Genomic DNA, 26091 nt, shown 5'->3' with positions numbered 1-26091 from the left:
CAGTGTAGCCACCTTTCAAGGTGCTCATTTCATTTTCCGTTCCTGTAGCATGGAAGCAGGCATCGTTCCAATGTTACATAGTCCATCCATATCCTGTCATGTGGTGGATGCTGAAGAAGTTTGTCAGGGTGAGGGTGCAGCAGTTGCTAATGATTGCAGAGCAGGCAGGCGGAAATTGAAGAAGCAGAATTACAGATGTGTTGCAGGAGTGAAGTTACATTCTGTCCAACTAGGGTAGTGGGTGAGGGTCAACACTCCTGCAAAGTTACAGCTAGGTCAGAAATGGAAAAGGATTGCAACTGTTGTACTTCCAGTAGGTTGTGGCACATTTGTTATACTCAACCTGTGGTAAAGTGATAGTAGTAGTCAGTTGTTATGGACAGAAGCAGGTTATAGCAGCAAAAAGTCTAGAGCTACAAGGAAGTCGATTCCTAATAAATGAGACAGCATGCGAAATAGTAGAGCCTGCTTTCTGTCTGCCTGCCACAATTTCGGGAATAACCTATCTGGGCTTTTCACAGCCTCAGTTGCATTGGCCAGAGGACACTATGGAAGTCTTAGCACTAGGAATCTGACTATGTTGAACCAGTTCATAGATAGCTCGTTAACGAGCACGAGGGCTCAATCCTGTGGAGACGTTGAGGCAGCATGTGGATCAGCACAAGGAGAACCAGTACAAGAGAGAAACATTCTTGATCTTTGTTATACCAAGTATGGCAGCATCACTTACTCTGACAAGTGTAGTTCTTGTTTACATGTACAAGAATTGAAACACAAGAAAAGTTCAGACCCAGCCAATGTTCACATCCCAGTGGATTGGATTCCCAGAAACTAAGAGACAGTAACAGGAATTATAACTGTATGTTAAGTTAAGCTAAAAATGAACTAACGTAGTTTAGGAAAAGTAGTGCATAAGTAAACGTAGTAGTAGAGCAGTCTTGAGTAACGAGTGGACTAAAGTTGACTGGACTAATCGCCAGGGAACATATCACCTTAGTTTGCATATGGATAATCTAGTTTAAAGCAATCTGAGGGACTGGTCTTGTTAAAGAGAAGGTAACGTATTTCACCGACTATATTTGGTCACATACACACCAAGTAGAGGTGGTTTGCAGTAACACCAGCCCAGGCAGGCACAGTCTTTATGCTTTACGAAATAGAACACAGCTGTTCCAAAAGCGGGAGATGGGCCATCCTGAGGAGGTGTGGGAACGAACAGGTGATGGTTCAAATGGCTCTGAGCACTATGGGACTTAACAGCTATGGTCATCAGTCAACGAACAGGTGAACAGCAGTACCTAAGCGGAAGAGGCTGGAAGCCTTTCCACGTCAACGGCCGCCAAAATGTTTAGTATATGTTCCACAAAACATAGCAAAGCCCAAAAATGTGAAGCTTGGAAGCATATAAATACCTAGCTGTTATATGGCCATGACACTTTGGCGCTATATGAAATGCTGTATGTGAAATGCAGTTCGATTCTGCATCAGGGCAGTCTATGCTGAAACCACAGACCAGAAGCCATCATCACATCAGGCCACCGGCCAGCACTGCCCTGGGAAGCAGCTAGCCAGCCGTCAGTGGGGGCCATTACGTCACCTGCCTGCTGCCTGCTTGACAGTGGAGGATAAGTGAGCTGCATCACAAAACAAACAGCCACAGCTAGCCGAGACGGCCCTGACCCGAAGTTACTGCTGGCAGAGGCAGTTACGTTACGAGCCACTGCCCAGACAGTGTTGTGCTCTGTCAGCATTGCAGGGGTGCTATAAGCCTCTGCCGTATTGTGCCTTGTCAGGGAGCCATAATAAATTAATTTCGAATCTGAAGCTGTTAGGTTCACGTTGTACAGTGCCCCCCCCCCCCCCCCCCCCTGCATCCCAAATCTATTAGCTATTAAATTATCTTAAACTATTCTGGTTTGATGTGATTTAAACTAAACTGGACAATTTGTTACGACATCCTTAATGGTTTGTAAAAGTACTCTGTATAACGTTTGAGCTGCTGTTAGACCAGATGAAAGTACCTGCATTGTGGGCGGTCTACATTCAAAGGGTGCATCCATTTCTCTTCTTCTTTGTCATTGGCAACAACGACATTTTTTGTGAATGAACCACTATTACTGGTGTCAGTCGTTGTGTAGAACACTGTTCTAGCTTCACACACTGCAAGTAATTCATCCAGATATAAATGTGAACAGCTGAAGAACAAGATGCCTGTGTGACCAGTGAGCAGTGAGGTGCCATCAGCGAAGCTGCAGCATAAACAGACCACTAGTCTTGCCAATATATTCTCCATAGCTGTTGTAATGCCTCCAAATATGGAATGGGAAACTTTTCTGGCAAACAGTTCTGTCTGGCAGAATCGTTCATTGTTCATTGGATATTCGGCAATGAGGCTTTCTATCATCTTCAGGTGACTGCTTAGGATGTGCTGGTGCACTGGGACCTTTTATGGTGTGTTCGTAACTGGGGAATCTCCCCGCGAAAACACAGCACAGAATCATTGACTAGACTCAGCAGAACGCTAGCGAAGTGTCTGAGTTTATCTGTTATTTTTAGCTATCGCAAGGAGTAGCGTAATCAATGTAACGAGTTTCACATAAATAAGCAAAACGACCCATTATTATTCGATTTCACGATTCACAGTTAATTACTGGATAAAGCAGAGTTGTATATCTATTAAATTTCCAGTACATAGATCAAGTTTCTGCCGCTAGTTGGCGCCATAGATTGGTTGTAGGGGGAAATAAAAAAATACGAGATGGAGGCTGGTCGGAAATTCAAAATGGGCCAATTGTCTTACGTATAAAATGGCAGGAAATTCAAAAGTTGGCGGGAAATAAAAATAGGCTAATTTCCTATGTTTAAGGTGGTAAGAAGTTTAAAAGTTGGCGTGAAATTTAAAAATCAAGGTGGTAGGAATTGCTAAATTTAAAAAAAAAATGCCAGAAACGAAAAAAAAAAAATCGAGGATGGCAGCGGTCGGAATTTTAAAAGAGAGGTAGGGGAGTGGTGTGGGTGAAGACTAAGGATGATGAGAGATGGTAACGAGTCAGGGTTGTCAGTGGGGGACAAGGACAGAGGAGTAGCTGGAATCAGGATTTATCAATTAAGAAGAAAACGGGGTGGGGGTGGCAGGGAAGGGCAAAAGGAGGTGATGTGGTATGGAGAGAGGATGAGGAGGGAGCACTTTGGGTGACGGTGGATAGAGTGGGGTGGACAGAGAGCTGGCAGGTGGCTATATGTCTATATGTTAGCGCAGAGTTTGTGGTCTGGGAGAGGGAGAGGATTCAAATTTCTTTGGGAGAGGACATGAAGGGTGTGCAGGTGAAGGGTAGGTAGGATGCGTAGACAGAGGTGCGGCAGTACTCTAGGATTGAAAAGGAGTAGGGCACAATATAATTGTTGGAGTCAAATTTACAGGTGGTGTAGGTTATTTGGAGGTACTCAAAGTGAGTGATTTTTTTTTTTTTTTGGGGGGGGGGGGGGGAAGTTGTAGAATTGCTAAAGGATCCTTGTGGGGAAGGGTAAGCAGATGTGGAAAGCAAGGTAGAAAGCATGGCGTTCAAGGATCTGGAGGGACTTATAGAACTTGGGTTGGATGAATATCTACGCAAAATTTGCAAAGGAAAGAATGGGGGAGATCAGGGATATGAATGTGTAAAGAACAGTGGAGGGGTGAAGTCCCATGTTCTGCCGGTTAGTCCATTGTGGGCTTTCCATTGGAAGGTTAGTAGGTGAGATTTCCGAGTTAGTGGTTAGTCGCAGGTTAGTCCAAGGTATTTTAGTGTGAAACTTCCTGGCAGGTTAAAACTGTGTGCCCGACCGAGACTCGAACTCGGGCACACAGTTTTAATCTGCCGGGAAGTTTCGTATCAGCGCACACTCCGCTGCAGAGTGAAAATCTCATTCTGATATTTTAGTGTGTTTGTTTGCTGGATGGGATAATCATAAACAGTGAAGTAGAAGTCCTGCAGAAAAAAGGTGTGGATGACGTGTCCTCTGATGGATGAGAATTAGGAGGGATTGTTGGGATTTCTGAAGCATAGCACAGAGAGCGACGAAAGCAGTGTCATTAAGATACTGAAGGAGTTGGATGGGGGGAGGTGGATTGGCAATATCAACAGTGTGTAAGACGTAAAGAAGAGGGGAGAGAATAAAACCTTGGGGGACTCCTGCAGCGGGGTGGAAGATACAGGAATTGGTATTGTTAACAATGACATAGGATGGGTGATTGGAGAGGAAGGCTGCAATAAGACAGACATAGTTGACTGGAAGTGCATTAATCTGGAATTTGAAAAGGAGGCAGTAATGCCATATACGGTCATATGCTTTCTCTAGGTCAAGGAAAACAATGAGGACGGATTTGCAGTTGTTGAGATGTTGGAATAGGAGATGGGTGAGGTTCAGGAGTTGATAACGAGCAGAGAAGGAACGATCGAATCTGTGAATTTCATTGGAAGCTACATATCATTCGTTATGGAATATTAAAATGTATTTAAAACGTACTCTCCATAAAAAGTTAAAAAGAAACGTTTGCTTTTGCAACGTAGTTAAAGAATTAGTATTACACAGTTGTCAACATAAGTTTTTCTTTACATAATATTCTGCAAAGCATCAAAACTGAGAAATAATATTAGTGGTGATTTATGTCCCCTGCTGCCTGTCTTGGCCAGCAGGTGGCTACACTGGTGAAACATTCACAGTCCAATTGCTGTACCATAGTGCGATGCATAGCACAGGCTCAAATTAATTTTTAACACATCTATGTTGCTGAATAAAACTTTAATACAAAAAGATTTTACTACCTAGACTGCAGTTTACACTGTACAATCAAAACCTGATGACTACTTTCGTTTGCATGCACCGACCATATTCAGACGGTTCAAATGTTAAAAGAAACGAATTGAAAATGCATTGGAAGATCTCACCGTTAACAACAGTCATGTAATGACATGCTGTCATCTTAGTAGGGCAACAAGACTGGGACAATATGCTGTTAAAAGAATCAGTGCGAGCCAGGTTGTAAACCATAATCTCGCAAACTGCAGGTAAGAAAGTTGCCGTTTTCCTTCTTTATTACTTGCATCTTGCGAGATTATGGTTGACTAATTGGCTTGCTCACGATGATGCTTTTAACAGCATACTGTCCTAGTCTTGTTGACCTATAACACGAATGCATGTCACTGCATGACTGTTGCAAACGATGGTGCTTTTCAGGGCATATTCAACTCGTTTTTACTATTTGAACGAACTGAAGATGGTTGTTGAACGCAGGTGAAACTAGTCACCACGTTTTAATCGTATAATGTAAATTGCTGTCTACGCAGTAAAAGATTTTTATATTATTTTTTTATTCAGTAAAGTACGTTAAGACCGCTGTTTCCTTCCTGACAATGTCAGGTTTCGGTACCGTCTATATTGTTTGTCAAATGTCACAATATTCTAAATTATCTGCAAAAAAAAAGCATCGGCAATTCAAAAAAACTGTCATTTTTATATCGAATATCACAGTGTTTACATCAAGTACCATGATGATATTTTACACACACATTCGTCAAACTGGTGCCTGAAACATGACTGTGTAATTCTAAATTAAGTGTCTCAGTGCTGTTTTCACTCCTAAAAACAACAGGTCACTGACATTCCAAATTAGACGCAGAAGATCGAAACCAACATAACCAATCTTGTAACTCCTGAAAATACGTTGGGTAAAATATTAAGCAAGAACCCAAAAACATCACTGTCGACTCTGAAGTTGTCTCAGTGTTATTTCAATGCCTAAACACATGTGGTTTAAGAAAAACCGGAGAAATGTGAGGATTCCATATAAACTGAATTATGTGTATAGATAGCTCATCCATAGGTTTTCTAGAGTGAATTTGTATCAAAATATGCTACATAAATGACCTATCTTTTGATTGCAGTAACTTGGTAGCTTTAACCTTTTACGCCTCCAAGAGACTGCACACCTTAAAAAAATTCCAATTTGATACCTCTGTCTGATCATGAGAGGAAGACGTCTTGACTGCTGGACAGACAGACAGACAGATGGACAACAAAGTGCTCCTATAAGGGTTCCGTTTTTGCCTGTTGAGATACAAAACTTTAAAAAAGAAAACAGGCCTTTGATATTCAAAGTTAGGCCTAAAAGATTGAAACTTATCTAACCAGGATAAAATACTAAGCAAGCACACAAACAAATAGCGTAAAACTCTCAAATAAAATATTTAAGAGCTGTAACCATATTTTAATAACTTGAAGGGTCTTCAGTCTGATACTATGCACCGTCATCACCTAACATTTTTTTTCCAGTAAAGTTTCGGGCGAAGAAAATATGTCACTACAAAATATAATTAATGATATTGATTGGAGAGTATTACAAATGATTGAACCTAGTTGCAAGTAATAGCTGAAATCGGAACCATAACTGTCTAAAACTAATCAACTATGCCAACATCTAATAAAAATATCACAGAACCAACATGTACACAAACCCCATTCTAGGAAGGAAGGAAGAGGACGTTTTTCTTAAATAAAAAAAATCCTATTTTTACTCTCCACGTAATGGTGTGGTAATGGTAATTATGGTCAGATATTTCCACATCTGCCTCTTCTACTGTACTTCCTCACCACTAATATTCATTACACATACCTACACATGACATCAGATACAATATTTCCTTTTATACCTCAACATCATAAGCTCTGTGATTTATTCCCCACAGCAAATTTTCTCTCTCTTTAATCCTCACTTTAAACAGGAAACAACATTACAGTATATATTACAGATGGAATACAGTTTTGCACTACATAACATCAGAACATTTTCTACTGTGCTAGTGGTGGGCATTCTGATTGTATTGCTATCCCTTAAGTCGTGTGGTGAACTGGTTTTTGCGATACTGACGTTGTTTACTTCGCAACTTCTTAGTGTACTTTAGGCATGAATTAGATCTGCAGTACTGCTCAAGATCAGGGGTGGCATGAACCGTGCCCTGGCACAGGTGCCATAGCTCTAAGCCTGGCTGGCACATTTCCCCCCCCCCCCCCCCTCCCCCCCTCCGACGTCTCACCAAGCTGTCTGAGCTGCATACGACTTGGTCAACATACACTACTGGCCATTTAAGTTGCTACACCACGAAGATGACGTGCTACAGACGCGAAATTTAACCCAGGAAGAAGATGCTGTGATATGCAAATGATTAGCTTTTCAGAGCATTCACACAAGGTTGGCGCCGGTGACGACACCTACAACGTGCTGACATGAGGAAAGTTTCCAACCGATTTCTCATACACAAACAGCAGTTCACCGGCGTTTCCTGGTGAAACGTTGTTGTGATGCCTCAGGTAAGGAGGAGAAATGCGTAACTATCACGTTTCCGACTTTGATGAACGTCGGATTGTAGCCTATCGCGATTGCGGTTTATCGTATCGCGACATTGTTGCTCGCGTTGGTCGAGATCCAATGACTGTTAGCAGAATATGGAATCGGTGGGTTCAGGAGGGTAATATGGAACGTCGTGTTGGATCCCAACGGCCTTGTATCACTAGCAGTCGAGATGACAGGCATCTTATCCGCATGGCTGTAACGGATCGTGCAGCCACGTCTCGATCCCTGAGTCAACAGATGGGGACGTTTCCAGGACAACAACCATCTGCACGATCAGTTCGACGACGATTGCAGCAGGATGGACTATCAGCTCGGAGACCGTGGCTGCGGTTACCCTTGACGCTGCATCACAGACAGGAGCGCCTGCGATGGTGTACTCAACGACGAACCTGGGTGCACGAATGGCAAAACGTCGTTTTTTTGGATGAATCCAGGTTCTGTTTACAGCATCATGATGGTCGCATCCGTGTTTAGCGACATCGTGGTGAACGCACATTGGAAGCGTGTATTCGTCATCGCCATCCTGGCATATCACCCGGCGTGGTGGTATGGGGTGCCATTGGTTACACGTCTCGGTCACCTCTTGTTCTCATTGACGGAACCTTGAACGGTGGACGTTACAATTCAGATGCGTTACGACCCGTGGCTCTACCCTTCATTCGCTCCCTGCGAAACCCTACATTTCAGGAGGATAATGCACAACCTCGTGTTGCAGGTCCTGTACGGGCCTTTCTGGATACAGAAAATGTTCGACTGCTGCCGTGGCCAGCACATTCTCCAGATCTCTCACCAATTGAAAACGTCTGGTCAATGGTAGCCGAGCAGCTGGCTCGTCACAATACGCCAGTCACTAATCTTGATGAACTGTGGTATCGTGTTGAAGATGCATGGGCAGCTGTACCTGTACACGCCATGCAAGCTCTGTTTGACTTAATGCCCAGGCGTATCAAGGCCGTTATTACGGCCAGAGGTGGTTGTTCTAGGTACTGATTTCTCAGGATCTATGCACCCAAATTGCGTGAAAATGTAATCACATGTCAGTTCTGGTATAATATATTTGTCCAATGAATACCCGTTTATCATCTGCATTTCTTCTTGGTGTAGCAATTTTAATGGCCATTGGTGTACTCTGCAGGACCATCTTTTACAACTGCACATGCACGGGGGCGCTTTCAACTGAAACTACACATGGACTCGAAAATAGATGTAAGATTGATTGGCAGTGTTCTCAAAACGTTATGGAAACTATCCTTGTAAATCTTTCAAGGGCACAGTAAATTCTTCAAACCTCACGTGTTCTTTACACATCAGTGAGCTCATAGAAATGGATTGTGTTGTCAGAATGTGTCCCTTCTACAATGCAATTTTCTTTTTAAATGTATCGCCACCAGATCAGAAAGAAGTTGGTTCTCACAGTGCAGTGTCACACTGTGCGCTATGTGTAGTCAAGTCCACCTAAAATGCGAGGCCTGCACCTCTTTACGTTCATAAATTCAACAACAGCAAGTATTAAGTCGAAAACATGTCCCTTGACTTGACCAACGTGCTTCACAGGAATATATAAAGTCTCCATACTCTTCGTTCAGTTCCATCGAAGACTGTTGCAGCTTACAGTGGAATAATGCGTGTGACTTCAGAAATTTTACTATTCATTCCAACAATTTCTTCACGTGCTACATGCCTGCAAATTTAGCACAGAGCGTTTCCTGGTGCACAGATAATGACTTCCATCTATGGATAGTTGTAATTTTTTGCTCTTTCATTGCCTAAAAAATCTTTACACTTTTTCTGCATGCTACTATAATATCGATTCATAGCTGCAAAATACTAACTCGAATTCTTTACAGACGAATGGAAAAGCTGGTAGAGCCGACCTCGGGGAATATCAGTTTGGATTCCGTAGAAATGTTGGAACACGTGAGGCAATACTGACCCTACGGCTTATCTTAGAAGTTAGATTAAGAAAAGGCAAACCTACGTTTCTAGCATTTGTTGACTTAGAGAAAGCTTTTGACAATGTTGACTGGAATACTCTCTTTCAAATTTTGAAGGTGGCAGGGTAAAATACAGGGAGCGAAAGGCTATTTACAATTTGTACAGAAACTAGATGGCAGTTATAATAGTCGAGGGACATGAAAGGGAAGCAGTGGTTGGGAAGGGAGTGAGACAGGGTTGTAGCCTCCCCCCGATGTTATTCAATCTGTATATTGAGCAAGTAGTAAAGGAAACAAAAGAAAAATTCGGAGTAGGTATTAAAATCCATGGAGAAGAAATAAAAACTTTAAGGTTCGCCGATGACATTGTAATTCTGTCAGAGACAGCAAAGGACTTGGAAGAGCAGTTGAACGGAATGGACAGTGTCTTGAAAGGAGGATATAAGATGAACATCAACAAAAGCAAAACGAGAATAACGGAACGTAGTCGAGTTAACTCGTGTCATGCTGAGGGAATTAGATTAGGAAATGAGACACTTAAAGTAGTAAAGGAGTTTTGCTATTTGGGGAGAAAAATAACTGATGATGGTCGAAGGATATAAAATGTAGACTAGCAATGGTAAGGAAAGTGTTTCTGTAGAAGAGAAATTTGTTAACACCGAGTATAGATTTAAGTGTCAGGAGGTCGTTTCTGAAAGTATTTGTATGGAGTGTAGCCATGTATGGAATGAAACACGGACGACAAATAGTTTGAACAAGAAGAGAATAGAAGCTTTCTAAATGTGGTGCTACAGAAGAATGCTGAAGATTAGATGGGTAGATCACTTAACTAATGAGGAGGTATTGAATAGAATTGGGGAGGAGTTTGTGGCACAACTTAACTAGAAGAAGGGATCGGTTGGTAGGACATCAAGAGATGAATACACTAAGCAGATTCAGAAGGATGTAGGTTGCAGTACGTACTGGGAGATGAAGCAGCTTGCACAGGATAGAGTAGCGTGGGGAGCTGCATCAAACCAGTCTTAGGACTGAAGACCACAAGAAAAACAACAGCAAATTTGCAATATTCGTCGCTTATGCGACTACATGGTAAGTACTGAGCATTATCGTCCCTCTCTTCTGTCATTCCCAGGCTTGTGACGATAGATCGCTAGATTGCCTGCTTTTGAGCAGTCACTGGATCTTTGAACGTCCTTCATACCGTGAACGAATAGTAAAGGGTAAACACCGCTGACACCACGACTCTGCCGAAATGAAGAGAGTTGCGCCGACCGAAAACTGCCACATAGCAATACTCCGTGAAATGTCGCCTTGTTCCGAGTACTTCCGAGAAAGATCGAGGCAAAGCCGAGGCAGGCCGGACTTTGGGCCGCCAGCTGCCTGCACACATGAAGTCCCGCAGGCCGTGGCCAAGCCTTCTCTAGATTAATTTAATGTTGTCAATAAGGAAGCTCCATGCATTTTAATAACTTACGCAGACAACTTAAATTTGGAAATATTTATGTACGAGTAATATCACTCATTAGGAATGTGAGGTAACGGTTGTTATGTCTTGTCAGTAATAATTGATAGCATTCAACCGTATTTTTGTTTTACACTCAATTAAACAACACGTTTCGAGAGTCAGTGCTCTCTTCATCAGATTGTAAAACTTGTAACGTTAAAATCTGAAAAGCCTACGAGCGCAGTAGCGGCGTTCATAAAATAAAATTAAATAAAAGCACGTTGGACTAAAAACACATTGAATTACAAGTCTCCTTACATTAAAATCGGCCGTCCCATTTCACGCTGCACACTACACCAGGCTGATCTGCTGTGGGTCCCAGTAGTATCAAGTTGATGCTGATACATAAGTACTGGTAGTCAGTGTGAAATCCTTACCAGGGAGGAGAAATAGAGTAGGGGAAAAAAAAAACGGCAGCACGTTTCGCCACATACAAATGCGGATGCTGCAAGAGAAATGTGCAATGTGGAGAGGTTTGCAGTTGAAATTTCCAAGGACGCATACATAACCTAAGATGAGTCGATCCACATATTATGTACGTTAAAAAATGGCACTGATGGTGAAAACAGAGAAAATGTAGCTCATACAGATTTTTAAGGATAATCACACTACCCGCTCTCTAATCGCGCTTTGGAGAGGATACGGAGTAAATGGTAAAGGAACCCAAGGGCCACTCTGCCACATGCCGTAAGGAGGCCTGCAGAGTGTTGAGGTGAACCAAGGTGTAACGACGCTGAGAGTGGGACGACGTTAACTTTGTCCTTGTCGACACCCCACTGGAGGATACATAGACTGCTGCTATAAGCAGGGAGGCCTTGTGTACAAGACGGTGTATGTGGGTGATATAAAAATCAATCAATCGAGCGTCTTCTCTTCCTTGTTGTAACTTGTTCAGTTCACTAGTTGTTCGACATACTCTGGCTGTGTTGGGTTGATTTGGGGGGAAGAGACCAAACAACGAGGTCATCGGTCTCATCGGATTAGGGAAGGATGTCAAAGGAACCATCACGGCATTTGCCTGAAGCGATTTAGGGAAACCACGGTAAACCTAAATCAGGATGGCGGGAGGCGGGATTGAACCATCGTCCTCCCGAATGCGAGTCCAGTGTGCAAACCACGTCGCTCGGTCATATTCTGGCACCGTGTCTTCTGATAATTCTTTCAGAGTGCAAAAATAGATCATGTCGTAAGCTACGGGATAATCGCAGTAGCATCAATCGAACTCATGTTCTTTTGAAATGTTTTCACAAGTGGGATCATACTTGATCTCAATGGCAGCAGAGAATTTTTCTGAATGCTGAGTCGCAATTATGATACCTACTGAGATCCAGGGCGCTTCGTCAAATAATTCCGGAAACATCTCATCCTGTTCGGTTACTGAAGAATTCCGATAAAACTGCTGCCTCTTCATCGACCGGTATTTATCCGTTGATTCGCTGCCGTCCATTTTTCTTTACTGTTGATGTTGGTAATTGCAGCTGTTAGTATCCATGCCAAAGAAATTCTTTGTGGAATCCTTTAGAAAACCTCACTCAATATTTCGACAGTTCCTCTCCCTACAATTGGCACCTAGAGCAACTTTTCCGTTCATATTCTATACACTCTGTCTAGGCACCGTTCTGGTAATCGTCTTAGTGACACACTGTCTCTCCGGCTACATACACATTTTTCGGTAGGCGGCATACGCAGTCAAATGAGAACGTTCTAAATACAAAATAACGAAAATACTGAGTTTCTGCCTTTCTTGAAATGAAACCCATTGTAACAGCGTAATAACACTGAAATGAAACGTGCAAAATGTTTATTAATTTGGTGCCATTTAATACGAAACCGATGTTAAAATTTTCTATATTACTCTGCAGATTTTGGTCACACGATCTGTAGCGTTGTGGCCAAATAAGTGCTTCCAGTACTTAGAATGTCGTAATGAGGTGGTCGTGTTTTGACGCTTTTGTAGCACATTCAAGAGAGCTGCGTTGTGATGGACTTCTGGCTGGCAATCTACTATTAACAAACGCGTATGACGTTGCCTTGTAAGTCTACTGATAATGCAGTAACTTCTTCTACACTACTAAACTCCTGTTTCCTTAAAGAATAGAATCCCCTCGTATAAAGTAGCTTCAAACGTCTGATTTCTTTACAAATAAGTTAATCTGTTACATATTTCACGCTAAAAATGTAAGCGAAGAAAAGTTTACAAAAGTTTGGAAATTACGTTTGAATTTTGTAGAAAATCGCTAAAGTGTTCTCATTATGAAATACTGAATGTGTATAGTGTGGGTAATTTTCTTTCCACTTTAAACCCCTGATTCTCTGTAGAATCTAACTCACGCGTATAAAACGTCTTCAAACGTGCATGTGATCGAGAAAAAGTTAAGAAAAGGTTTGAAATTATAAGTATCTTGGAAGTCGCTAGGAGCTTGTCAAACGCTGGAAAAATATATATAGTTTGGTAATTTGTGCTCCATTTTAAGCAAAAGCTGATCTTCAATCATCTCAGTGTTTACGGTGGCGTATCTCCTGAACCATGTGTTGTAGAAATGCAATAATATTGCATGTACATTCCGTGGTGTATGTGGATACCGTGTGCATCGTCTGTTGCAAAGAGAGTAGTAAAGAAGTAATAAAATTAAAACGTTATGCAGGATGCTGTAGTTTTACTGCAGCAGCAGCGAAAATTTGGTAAGAGATAAACTGATTTTCTTTCATTTTGTGAGGGGGCTGTCACCTAAGAGGTGCTGAAGGGGTTGCCTGCCCTCAGGCGTTAGAGCAGCCGAAAGGCACACCTCAGATGAATGACTGTCGAAGTCTACGACAGGTACATTGTAAAGTGCACAACAAAGTTGTGTGGGTGTCACCTAAGGTGTTGTCGAACTGGGGACTTTTGCAGGGGCGCTGAACCGTTTTATTCTCGCACAGGTCAATGTTGCACTCGTCCATGATCACGCCACACAACAGCGAGAAACAGGACTGAGAAAGCATAAACATCCTTTGCTGATTAGGAACACACCCAAGTTTCGTCGAATGGTTTGGAACGGTTCCTAGTGAATCAAGCCCGTGTATCAGAGCAAAGAGGGCACATCACTACACTCCAAAGGGGTCAAAATATGTTCAGTGGAGTTACAACCCCGCAATGTCAGTGTGATTGAATCGTCTGGAACAGGTGGGGGGATGTCAGCGGTGTCGAACGTGCTCAGGAATGTCGTCCTGTTTTTCATCACACTGTGAAATGTCGTTTTCGACAGCGAAACGTGTAGGAGTCAACGAGACAAGTGAATGGGTTGCTCCATGGACGGCCTTTATGCCACCTCCTGAGGCCTTTTCGTGTCCATTCTCAGTAACGGTGTGTCTGAAATGTTTTTCTAGGCCACCCATAAGAAACCCGCGCGATTTCAAAGATGTCCTCCATCGCAAAGGCATCAAAAGAAAGGTTGAAAGGTGGGTGAGAGGGGATGTGACGACCTTCCCAACGTGTGAAACCTCCATTGTAGCGTTGGGCAGAATTGTGGTGAAATTTGATGCCAGTGTGACATCATTAACCCATCTTACACGTCACATGAACTTCTGAGCTGTGGCCTTTTTTTTTCGCTTGTATCCATAACTTGCTGTTTGAGGCGTCGCCAAGGCCGAGGTGACGTCACAGGGCGCCACGATTGTGCGTCATTACAGAGGAAGGCTGTAGGCACCTTTGAGCAGAATTTCAACCTTATGTGTCGCAATGGTAGAAAATTACGTGCTTTCAAAAAAGTGATACCTTTTCTGCATATTGTGAACTGGGTAATTTACATGTGGTGAGTTACGCTGCCCCAAATGTATACACAGTTTGTAACTGTTATACTTGTCATACTCTGTTAAATCTTTAACATAAGATTATATCTCTTAACTAGTAGATTACGACAACTCTGTTAGGCGGCCTCCTCCTAAACACTTCTAAACACCTCCCGAATTTTCCATTAGAGAACAACTACTGATCCCTGACTACAAACTTTCGAAACACGCACCCTCAGACCACCTCCTCCCTAAAGGGCACAGTTCGCCTCCTACGCCCTACCAGGACAACCGTCCGACTCCACCATTTCCTGAGCTGCCAACAGTTACACGAAATTATTTTTACACGCAGGCCTTTAGGCTAATCAGCCACCAGACAAATAGGCAAGTAGACACTTTTACTAGCCAGTCTCTGTTGAGGCTCAGGGTACTTCTGCAAAGTGCCTGCCGATACTTTCAGTAGTCTGGCTACGTGGGCTTTCCGGCTGTCGTGTTTCCGACCTTTATTTTTAGGAGCCGCAGCTACCGTAGGACTTCCGAGCAACCAGTTTTGTATCGTGCGTTTTCCGATTAGAATCTCCCTCACTGCTGGTTTACGCCAGTCGCTCACCAGCAGCGGATAAAAGTTTAGATTTCCTCGCAAATATGCGAAATCATGAGAACTCAAAGACTGAATTGTGTAAAGCGAGAAGGAAAGCTACTACAACGACCCAGATCTCTGGTACTAGTTCTGAGATTTAACAGAGCGCAGACATTTTGAAACAGATTGAAGATAACAGCTTTTTCAAAACTGACTTTGGGTCTGCTCGTGACAAAATACTCCTGGTGAAGAAGCGGAGAAAATCTCGTGTGAATATGGAATTGTTCTTATGGATAGAGCATTTGACAGTTGTTCGAAACGGCTCAAACAACCGTACACCACATACGTTGACATCGGAAGTACAGACAAGAGAAGATTTCCGGGACTTTTTCTGAACTGAAAATCGAGATGCCTGAGTGGTCACCGAAAACTGGCTACAATTAAAAGTATAAAAACTGTGTTCACCGAAACATCTCTTTGCGGTTGGACTTTCGCTTCAGCAAATATCTGTGGAATGAAATACAAAAACGGGAATTAACGTAGGAATACAGGGATAGAGAAGACGTCAGACAGTTCTACCGCCTGTCTGCTGCAGTGACAGACATATCCTCCACCAAACAGTGATGATGGTTGGTTGGTTGATTCGGGGGAGGGGACCAATCAGCGAGGTCATCGGCCCCATCGGATTAGGTAAGGATGAGGAAAGAAATCGATCGCTCTCTTTCAAAGGAACCATCCCAACATTTGCCTGAAGCGATTTAAGGAAATCACAGAAACCCTAAATTACAGTGACGATGAAGCGTCGGCGGTGATAACGGAGGATATCTTAGTACCGACTGAAACGGAAAGAAAATCTTTGTATACCGATTGAAATGTGGAAAGTTTTTAACCAATGCTGTAGAAGGTTGACAAAGGAGACTATACTATTCAATAAAAATTTTCTGAGTTTGTGTCCTCATTGTCAATATATAAAATTACCGACGTTTCTGTCCCTGTTGCAAGTGACCTTCTTCAGGGTGTTTTTGTTTACTGTGGGTCACTTGAAACAGGGACCGAAACGTCGGTAGTTTTGTATATTGACAATGCGGTCACAAACCTAGAAAAATTTTATTGAATGTGACAATAGCTGAGGAAGCCTACGTATATATGAGACTAAACTACACAGTAAATCAAAAACATCCATACAAAATACTTTCTGATACGCTAACGAATGAAGCAGTAAATGCTACATTTGAGATTAAAAAAGATTCTATTGGTATGCTTCATCAAAAAAAGCGTACACAGATCTTGACAAATTGTTAAAACACCTAAGAAGAGTATATAACAACTCGAGAGATTTCAGATAATGTTCAAAATCCCTCGCTTCCTTACAAAAAGCTGAGTGAAAAAAATTCATCAAATAAGATGTTTAATAATTTGGTGCATTAATGTTATAGAAATAAAAGAAAAAATAAAATAGCTAGTCCTAAGCCTGGATGAACTGTGAAGGATTGTTGTTATTACAAAATGGTCGATAAAGCCTCCCCCATGATGCGATTTCTTTTGACGCTCGGAAGACCACGCGGAAACACCGCGTTAACATTACGGGTCGCAAAGCCTACGTTCGGAAAGCCCACGACACAAATAGTCTGTTGCCAAAGGGTATTAAGAGACTCCAGCCATCCGGTGGAAACCATTCGCCTTTAAAAAACAGCCAGATCAAGATAGATCACCTCACGTGATCTGTAGCTGTAATTTTTTTAGATTGAAGTCAGCTGATAGGTATTCCTGCTTAAGGGCAGTCTCTCTAACAAAGAAACCACTTTCGACAAAGCTTGGGTATCCGATTAATGAGGGAATTAGTATATTTCATCAAAATGTACAAGGTATTAGAGATAAAGTTAGTGAACTGCTTATAGATGTTGACTCTGAAATTATTGGTATATCTGAACACTTCTTAAATAAGGAGATAATTCAGAGGCTTCCTTTACCAGGATACAGGTTGGCTGGCAGCTTTTCTAGGAGCTCTTTGCGGTGTGGGGGAGTAGCCATGTATGTGAAAAACGGCATCCCATTTGAGTCAATTGATGTTTCAAAGTACTGCACTGAAAAGGTGTTTGAATGTTGGGCAGGTGTGGTTAAATTTAGTGGAGCTAAACTTCTTACTGTTGTTATTTATAGATCCCCAGACTCCGATTTCACAACATTTTTGCTAAAGCTAGAGGAAGTTCTAGGTTCACTTTATAGGAAATACAAAAAGTTAGTTGTATGTGGTGACTTTAATATTAATTGTATAAGTGATTGTGCAAGGAAGAGGATGCTGGTAGACCTCCTTAATTCATATAATCTTATGCAAACCGTATTCTTTCCAACGAGAGTGCAAGGGAACAGTAGAACAACCATAGACAATATTTTTGTTCATTCCTCATTACTAGAAGGGCATTCTGTTAGCAAAAAGGTGAATGGCCTTTCAGATCATGATGCACAAATTTTAACTCTAAAAGATTTTTGTGCTGCAACACATGTTAATTATAGTTATTAACTTTTTAGGGAAGCTGATCCGGTTGCTGTAGAGACCTTTGTAAACCTTATCAAGGAACAAGAGTGGCAAGATGTTTATAGTGCAGATACAGTAGACGATAAATATAATGCTTTCCTCAAGACTTTTCTCATGCTCTTTGAAAGCTGCTTTCCGTTAGAGCGTTCAAACCAGGGTACTAGCACAAACAGGCAGCCTGGGTGGCTGACTAAAGGGATAAGAATATCTTGTAGAACAAAGTGGAAATTATATCAAAACGTTAGAAACAGTCAAAATCTAAATGCAGCAGCCCATTACAAACAGTATTGTAAGGTGCTTAAAAAAGTTATTAGGAAGGCAAAAAGTATGTGGTATGCAGATAGAATAGCTAAGTCTCAGGATAAAATTTAAACCATATGGTCAGTCGTAAAGGAAGTGGCTGGTCTGCAGAGACAGGTCGAGGATATAGAATCAGTGCGTAGTGGGAATGTCCGTGTTACTGATAAGTCGCATATATGTACAGTATTTTATAATCACTTTCTGAATATAGCAGGTGAACTAAATAGAAACCTAGTCCCAACAGGGAATCATATAGCGCTCGTAGAAAAAAGTGTTCTGAGACTGTTACCTGAAATGCTCCTCCATGATACTGACAAGAGGGAGATTGAGTTAATAATTAAATCACTAAAGACCAAGAACTCTCATGGATATGACGGGGTATCTAGCAGAATACTGAAGTATTGTTCCATGTATGTTAGCCCAGTACTTAGCCATATCTGTAACTTTTCCTTTAGGAGTGGTCGGTTTCCTGACCGATTAAAGTACTCGGTAGTGAAGCCACTTTATAAAAAGGGAGACAGGAATAATGTTGACAATTATAGACCTATTTCTACGCCATCGGTGTTTGCTAAAGTTATCGAGAGTGTTGTATATACAAGGTTACTGGAGCATTTAAATTCACATAATTTGCTGTCAAATGTACAGTTTGGTTTTATAAATGGCTTAACAACTGAAAATGCTATAGTCTCTTTTCTCTGTGAGGTTTTGGACGGATTAAATACAAGGTTGCGAACGTTAGGTGTTTTCTTTGATTTAACGAAGGCTTTTGACTGTGTTGACCACAAAATATTACTGCAGAAGTTGGACCATTATGGAGTAAGGGGAGTAGCTTACAATTGGTTCGCCTCTTACTTTAAGAACAGAAAGCAGAAGGTAATTCTCCGCAATATTGAGAGTGGTAGTGATGTTCAGTCCCAATGGGGCACTGTTAAATGGGGTGTTCCCCAAGGGTCGGTGCTGGGGCCACTGCTGTTTCTTATTTATATAAATGATATGCCTTCTAGTATTACAGTGGATTCAAAAATATTTCTGTTTGCTGATGACACCATCTTGGTAGTGAAGGATCTTGTGTGTAATATTGAAACATTATCAAATAATGTAGATCATGAAACAAGTTCGTGGCTTGTGGAAAATAATTTGATGCTAAATCACAGTAAGACTCAGTTTTACAGTTTCTAACTCACATTTCAACAAGAACTGATATTTTGATCAGACAGAATGGGCATATTATAAGCGAGACGGAACAGTTCAAGTTCTTAGGCGTTCGGATAGATAGTAAGCTGTTGTGGAAAGCCCATGTTCAGGATCTTGTTCAGAAACTAAATGCCGCTTTATTTACCATTAGAACAGTATCTGAAATAAGTGACATTTCAACACGAAAAGTAGTCTACTTCGCATATTTTCGTATGCTTATGTCATATGGCATTATTTTTTGGGGTACTTCTTCTGATTCAAAAAGGGTATTTTTGGCTCAAAAACGGGCTGTTCGAGCTATGTGTGGTGTAAGTTCGAAAACCTCTTGTCGACCCCTATTCAATAGTCTGGGAATTTTGACATTGCCCTCACAGTATATATTTTCTTTAATGTCGTTTGTTGTTAGCAGTATTAGCTTATTCCCAAGAGTTAGTAGCTTTCACTCAGTTAATACTAGGCAGAAATCAAATCTGCATGTGGAATGCACTTCCTTGACACTTGTGCAGAAAGGAGTGCAGTATTCTGCTGCGTCCATTTTCAATAAGCTACCACAAGAACTCAGAAATCTTAGCAGTAGCCCAAACACTTTTAAGTCTAAACTGAAGAGTTTCCTCATGGCTCACTCCTTCTATTCTGTCGAGGAGCTCCTGGAAGAGCTAAAAAATTAAGCAAATTCCAGTGTTACATTGTTGATTTTCTTTATTTAAACTTACGACTTGTCGCCTGAATGTGTTTCTTATATTTCATTTTATCTGTTTTTACAATCTACAACTGAATATGTTTCTTATATTTCATTTTATCTGTTTCTACAATCGTGTTATAATTTCATGTATTGACTCGTTCCATGACCATGGAGACTTCTCCTCAATGTGGTCCCACGGAACAATAAATAAATAAACAAATAAACGTCTTCCGAATGAGGGAAACCTCGGCCTTTGGCTCCAGGCTGGAGGACAGGCACAATTCAGCAGACACCGGAAACGATACGTTACATAATGCGTGATCCAATGTGCTGTTGCGAGAAGCTGCAATATGAGGTGCAACTGAAAATGTATCTGGATTTCTTCTCTCAGAACCATGGTGAAGCGAGCGCGGGACAGGGTGAGAGGGTTCATCAGTTCTTTTCGTCTGACGGAGTAAATATACGGAAGCAAGTGGATTGCTGGCATGGTGAGTGGTGCTTGATAAATGGTGACAAGGGTGGCCGACCAAAAGGGACGCTCTTAGGGAATTTGATCCTTTTTTACCTATTTCCGTGATTTCTTGTAGAATGCATACAATATATCGTTACCCAAAAACGAGAGCCGACCGATGAATTTAAGTTTCATCTCCGGCATTTGTGACCCAAAAAATCGTGAAGAAAACACATATCAGTCATGATAACACTCATTTTTTCTAAATTCGAAGAATTGTGCACTGTGCAATCATCATGAAGACAGTACTTTTGCGTGCATTGAATAAATAGTCGCCGGAATCGTGCTTCTACAGTAATGTTATATAATGTAAAACAACTGCCTTTAATGAATTAAATTACACGGGATGTACTACTTACCAGAGGAAGTGGCTTCCGCTGTTTCTCCAGATGCAGCCCCGTCAGCTCAATGATATTAGGCAGCAACGGTCGGGGATAGTTCATACTGAAATGATTATTTACGAGGAGGAGGCTGAAATTCCTTTCAGTTTCGTGCACAGACGGATGACCACGACCAAAATACTTCGTTTGCATCTTCTCTTGAGTTGGAAGTATTTGACAGTTCCATGCGTAATGAAGGCGTGTTATTATGTAGGCATTGTATAGTCTTTCCCAGAACGACATGTGGTCGGTGTGGCCCACCATGAAATCAGGGGAATAGGCGGGGTTGTTGGGATTCCCAAAAGATGACAGTACTGGAGATGGTGCGCTCAGAGATACGAAGCCTATCATTGGTGGGGATCCCAGTTGGTGAACCAGACCGTAGTAGCACTGGTACACCAACCTTTCCAGGATAACAACGTCGAAAGACGGCTGGGACCTGCAAAATGAAATTAAGAGTCACAGTCTTTCCAAACCTGCTTTTATTCTGACATTATGAAATTGCTTACATTTAATGCCGTAGGAACATCATCCTTACCGAATGAAAGCCTGGACCTGTGGGGACTCTATCTGCATTTGACACATTTTTTCTCCTGCAACAGGCCACATTTTGATCATTTCGACTGGGCTGTCGTCTGACATTGACACAAAATCAAACGCTGACTTCACGTAGTCGTATGAGTTTGACAGGTCTATTTCTGTATAATTCTGGATATTTTTCTACGGAAAAAGGGAGAAAAAGAAAATACATGTAAGACATATGTGTCTTGGGAATACATCTCATTGACTTATACTTGAGTGGGAAAACAATATTTGGTTTTAAAATTTATGTAGGAAACATATTCATTACATTAAATAGAGAATATCTGTATGTTATTGTGTATGTTGTGGTCTTTGGTCTGAAGCTGGTTTGATACAGTTCTTCCCTCAAGTCTAACCAGAGGATATCTCTTAAACTACTGCAATCTACATTCTTTTGAACGGAGTTACTGTATCCAGTCTTAGTCTGCTGCTACGGCTTTTATCCCAACACTTCTGTCCACTACAAAATTAACTATTCGTTGACATCTCATGGTGTTTTCTGTGCATTGCCGCATTTCTTTCTGCCACACTACATTCAGCAACTCTTCATGAGTTATCAGATGTCCACGTTTCACTTTCATATAAGGCTACACGCAAGAGAATTACTTACAGAAACTACACTTAAATGTATGTTCCATGGTATTCTCTTTTTCCGTAAAGTTTTTTTTTACTGGTTCAAGTCTGCAATTTATATCCTCATTATTTCTAACATAGTCAGTGTGTCTTTCCTCAAACATTAATACTCGTCTACTACTTTCAGTATATCATTATCTAATCTTACCCTCTCAGCGTCACCTTATTTAATTCAAGTGCATTTCATTATTCTCGTTTTCCTTTTTTCAGGACAATTCCATGCCATTAAACTTATCGTCCAAGTACTTGTCTGTCTAAAAATTCTTATTCCCTCTCATTGAACATGAATTTCTTTTACTCGTACAAATTTCTCATTGGTTTCTTCCCCAGTCTGCTCACTGTACAGACGAATAACACCAGGAATAGGCTACATCGCTGTCTCACCTCTCTTTTCGACAACTGCTTTGCTTTCTTGACATTCAACTCTTAGCAGTACAGTTTGGTTTTTGTACTAAGTTGTACATAACATTTCACTCCCTGTATTTTATCCGTGCTGCCTTCAGAGAGTGTATGACAGTTAACAATGTGGAAAGCTTCCTATAAATCTAGAAAATCTAAAATGTATGTATCATATTTCTGCCAAGAAGCGACGGGCATATCCCACCAGTGGACAACATTATGCAGGTAGGGGACGTAGTACTGACATAGAGTCTTGTAGCAGTGGAGAACACCAGAAGGTGTGACATAGATAGGCAAAACCTTTGCTGTCTCGACTGCTTTAAACAAGTGTGTATTACGGTCAGGAAACCAAATAGCATTCTGAACATACAAAAAAAAAAAAAAAAAAAAAAAAACGCACAACACAAAAACCGTCCGAACTGTCCTCATCAGAAGGCCCAACGGTACCGACCGACCGTGTGTCATCCTCAGCCCTTTGGTGTCACGTGATGAGGATATGGAGAGGCATGTGATCAGCGCACCGCTCTCCAAGCCGTTGTCAGTTTTTGTGACATGTGTGGCTACTTCTCAACCAAGTAGCTCCGCAATTGGCCTCACAAGGGCTGAGTGCACCCCGCTTGCCAACTGCACTCGGCGGATCCGGATGGTGACCCATCCAAGCGCTAGCCAAGCGCGACAGCGCTTAACTTCGGTGATCTGGCGGGAACGAATGTTACCTCTGCGACAAGGCCGTTGGCATTCTGTATATATACTGAGGTGGTAATTGTCATGGGATACCTCCTAATATCGTGTCAGACCTCCTTTTGCCCAGTGTAGCGCAGCAACTCGACGTGGCGTTGACTTAAGAAGTCTTTGGAAGTCCCCTGCAGAAATATTGAGCCATGCTGCCTCTATAGCCGTCCATAGTCGCAACAGTGTTGCCTTTGCCGGACGTTGTGCTCAAACTACCCTCTCGATTACGTCCCATAAATGTTTGATGGGATTCATGTCGGGCGATCTGGATGGCCAGATCATTCGCTCGAATTGTCCAGAATGTTCTCAAACCAACCGCGAACCGTTGTGGCCCGATGACATGGCGCACAGTCATTCATTAAAATTCCATCGTTGAATGGCTACAAATGGTCTCCAAGTATCCTAACACACCCATTTCCAGTCAGTGATCGGGTCAGTTGGACTAATAGACACAATCCACTCCGCGTAAACACAGCCCACACTATTATGGAGCCACTACCAACTTGCACAGTGCCAAGTTGACAACTTGGGTCCTTGGCTTCGTGGGGCCTACGCCACACTCGAACCCAACCATCGGCTCTTACCCGCTGAATTCGGGACTCATCTGACCAGACCACGGTTGTCTCGTCGTCTAGGGTCCAACCGATATGTTCACGAGCCCAGGAGAGGCGCTGCAGGCGATGTCGTGCTGTTAGCAAAGGCTCTCGCGTCGGTCGCCTGCTGCCATAGCCAGTTAATGCCAGTTTTCGCCACTCTGTCCTAACGGATACGGATACTGATTTCTGCGGCGATTTCATCCAGTGTTGCTTGTCGTTCATTAATGAGAACTCTTCATAAGCACTGCTCCTCTCGGTCGTTAAGTGATTGCCGTTGGCCACTACGTTTTCTGTGGCGAGGGTAATGCTAGAAATGTGGTACTCTCAGCATACTCTTGACGTTACCATTCCGCGTTCAGTGTCTTCTAATTCCCGTCGTGCGGCGATGATCACGTCGGAAACCTTTTCATGTGAACCACCTCAGTACAAATGGCAGGTCCGCCATTGCACTGCCCTCTTGTGTCTTGTGTACGTGATACTACCGCCCTCTGGATATATGCAGATCGCTGTCCCATGGTTTTTCTCACCTTAATGTGAAGTACCCCATTGTAGTATTGTGTTGATTACGTCGCTGTGCACTTGGATACTACTGGGACTATTTTTGCTTTGCTTACAACGGACTTGGCCTCCATTCTGGAATTTTCCAACTCACATATTCCTGAATGAAGTCGCACACCCTGTCTTGTGCCATATGTCAGAGTGTCCCAAACCAGTTGGAACTTTACTGTGAGGAAGTCGTAGCAAGAATCGTCTACTGAGCGTGTACAAAATAATTGGTATTTGTATCCAGTACAATACAAAAGTGTATTCGTCCTTTTTAAAGGTTATTGGAATAGCAGTTTTAGGTAAGATCTCATCCGTATCTTGTACAATATTAAATGTCAGCTGTCTGTTATCTATGACACCCAGGCTTGATAACGGTAAAAAAGTTGCTGGTACATCTTATTTCTTTAGTTTAACCTAGTTCCTCACAGAAAAATCATTCAGCCAAGAGCACTCATTACAACAACGGGTTGCTACATAGTGCTCTCAACCTATAATGTGAGTTAAAATTAGAAACATTTCGCTGTCCCAAGTTATAGTAAGGAAAAAAAAAACAGAATTAAATGGACGTTAATAGGTGTTCACAACCACAATTTTCTCATGGCAAGTGGAGCCTTAAAATCGTGTTCATGCTGTAGACTTCAGTCCGAAGACTGGTTTGATACAGCTCTCCAACCTACTTTATCCTGTGCAGGTCTGCTCATCTCTGAATAACGGCTAAACTCATATCCTTTTGAACCTGCTTACTGCACTGTTATCCTGGTCTCCCTCTGCAATTTTTATCACCCACACTTCCCTCCAATACTAAATTGACAATCATTTATGTCTCAGGAAGTTTCTATCGACGAATCCCTTCTTCTGGTCAAGTTATGCCGCAAATTTCTTTTCACCCTAATTCTATTCAATAGCTCCATGTTAGTTACACAGTTAACCCATATAATCTTTGGCGTTCTTCAGTAGCGTCAAATTTCGAAAGCTTATATTCTCTTCTCGTCTGAACTGCCTGTCTTCCACATTTCACTTCTGTACAAGGCCACAGTATAAACTAATGCCTTCAGAAAACACTTTCTAACACTTACAGTTATATTCGATGTTATGAAATTTCTCTTTTCTATATACACTTCTCTTACCATACCAAGTCTACATTTAATATTTTCTCTACTCTTGCCATCATCAGTTATTTTACAGCCCAGACAACGAAACCCATCTACTATTTTCAATGTCTCATTTCCAGATCTAATTCCTCAGCATCGCCTGATTTAATTCGAGTACGTTCCATTACCCTTGTTTTGCTTCTGTTAATGCTTATTTTATATCCACTTTCAAGGCACTTTCTATTTTTTTGAACTGCACTTTTAATTCCTTTGCTGCCTGTGACACAATTGCAATGTCATAAGGAAATCTCCAAGTTTTAATTTTTTGTTCCAGAACTTTTAAGTCCTCCTATTACTGATAAATCAGCAGGGTAACAGAACTGCTTGTAAAAGACAAGTCCCGGTATAGAACTCGGAATCTTTCTATTAGATGGTTTCACTATAGAATTTTAAGTGATATTCCCTCCAACATGAGATGGCTTGACGTCGATGCCAGCAAATGTCAACTATTTGTCCTCGTTAGGAAGGTAATGTGTACTGTTATGTGGCAGATTTTTCCAGTAACATAACATGTAACATATTTATTAATGCCATGTGTACATTTTATTAGTAAGTCAAGTTAAATCTTTAATGCTGCATCAAAATTGCATGCATAATTCTAACCAATGTCAATTATTGCAGCCTCCATTCATTCTTTTCTTCTTGGTGCGGTGCTGCAGTCTTGTGATTAGGT

General features: G+C 41.8%; 1 protein-coding gene across 1 annotated transcript in view; it reads right to left on the bottom strand.

Annotated features, from left to right (window-relative positions):
- Positions 1 to 26091, bottom strand: part of LOC124606712 (UDP-glycosyltransferase UGT5-like) — a 199176-nt gene that overhangs the window by 19052 nt on the left and 154033 nt on the right. The window contains exons 3-4 of the mRNA XM_047138743.1: positions 21318 to 21499; positions 20759 to 21218 (exon numbers count right to left, since the gene is read on the bottom strand). Of these exons, the coding sequence (XP_046994699.1) occupies positions 20759 to 21218; positions 21318 to 21499 (642 nt within the window). The remainder of the gene's footprint in view (positions 1 to 20758; positions 21219 to 21317; positions 21500 to 26091) is intronic.

The sequence above is a fragment of the Schistocerca americana genome, chromosome 3 (assembly GCF_021461395.2).
Source record: "Schistocerca americana isolate TAMUIC-IGC-003095 chromosome 3, iqSchAmer2.1, whole genome shotgun sequence".
NCBI lineage: Eukaryota > Metazoa > Arthropoda > Insecta > Orthoptera > Acrididae > Schistocerca > Schistocerca americana.
Note: the sequence above shows the minus strand (reverse complement) of the source record. Positions and strands in the feature narration are given on the sequence as shown.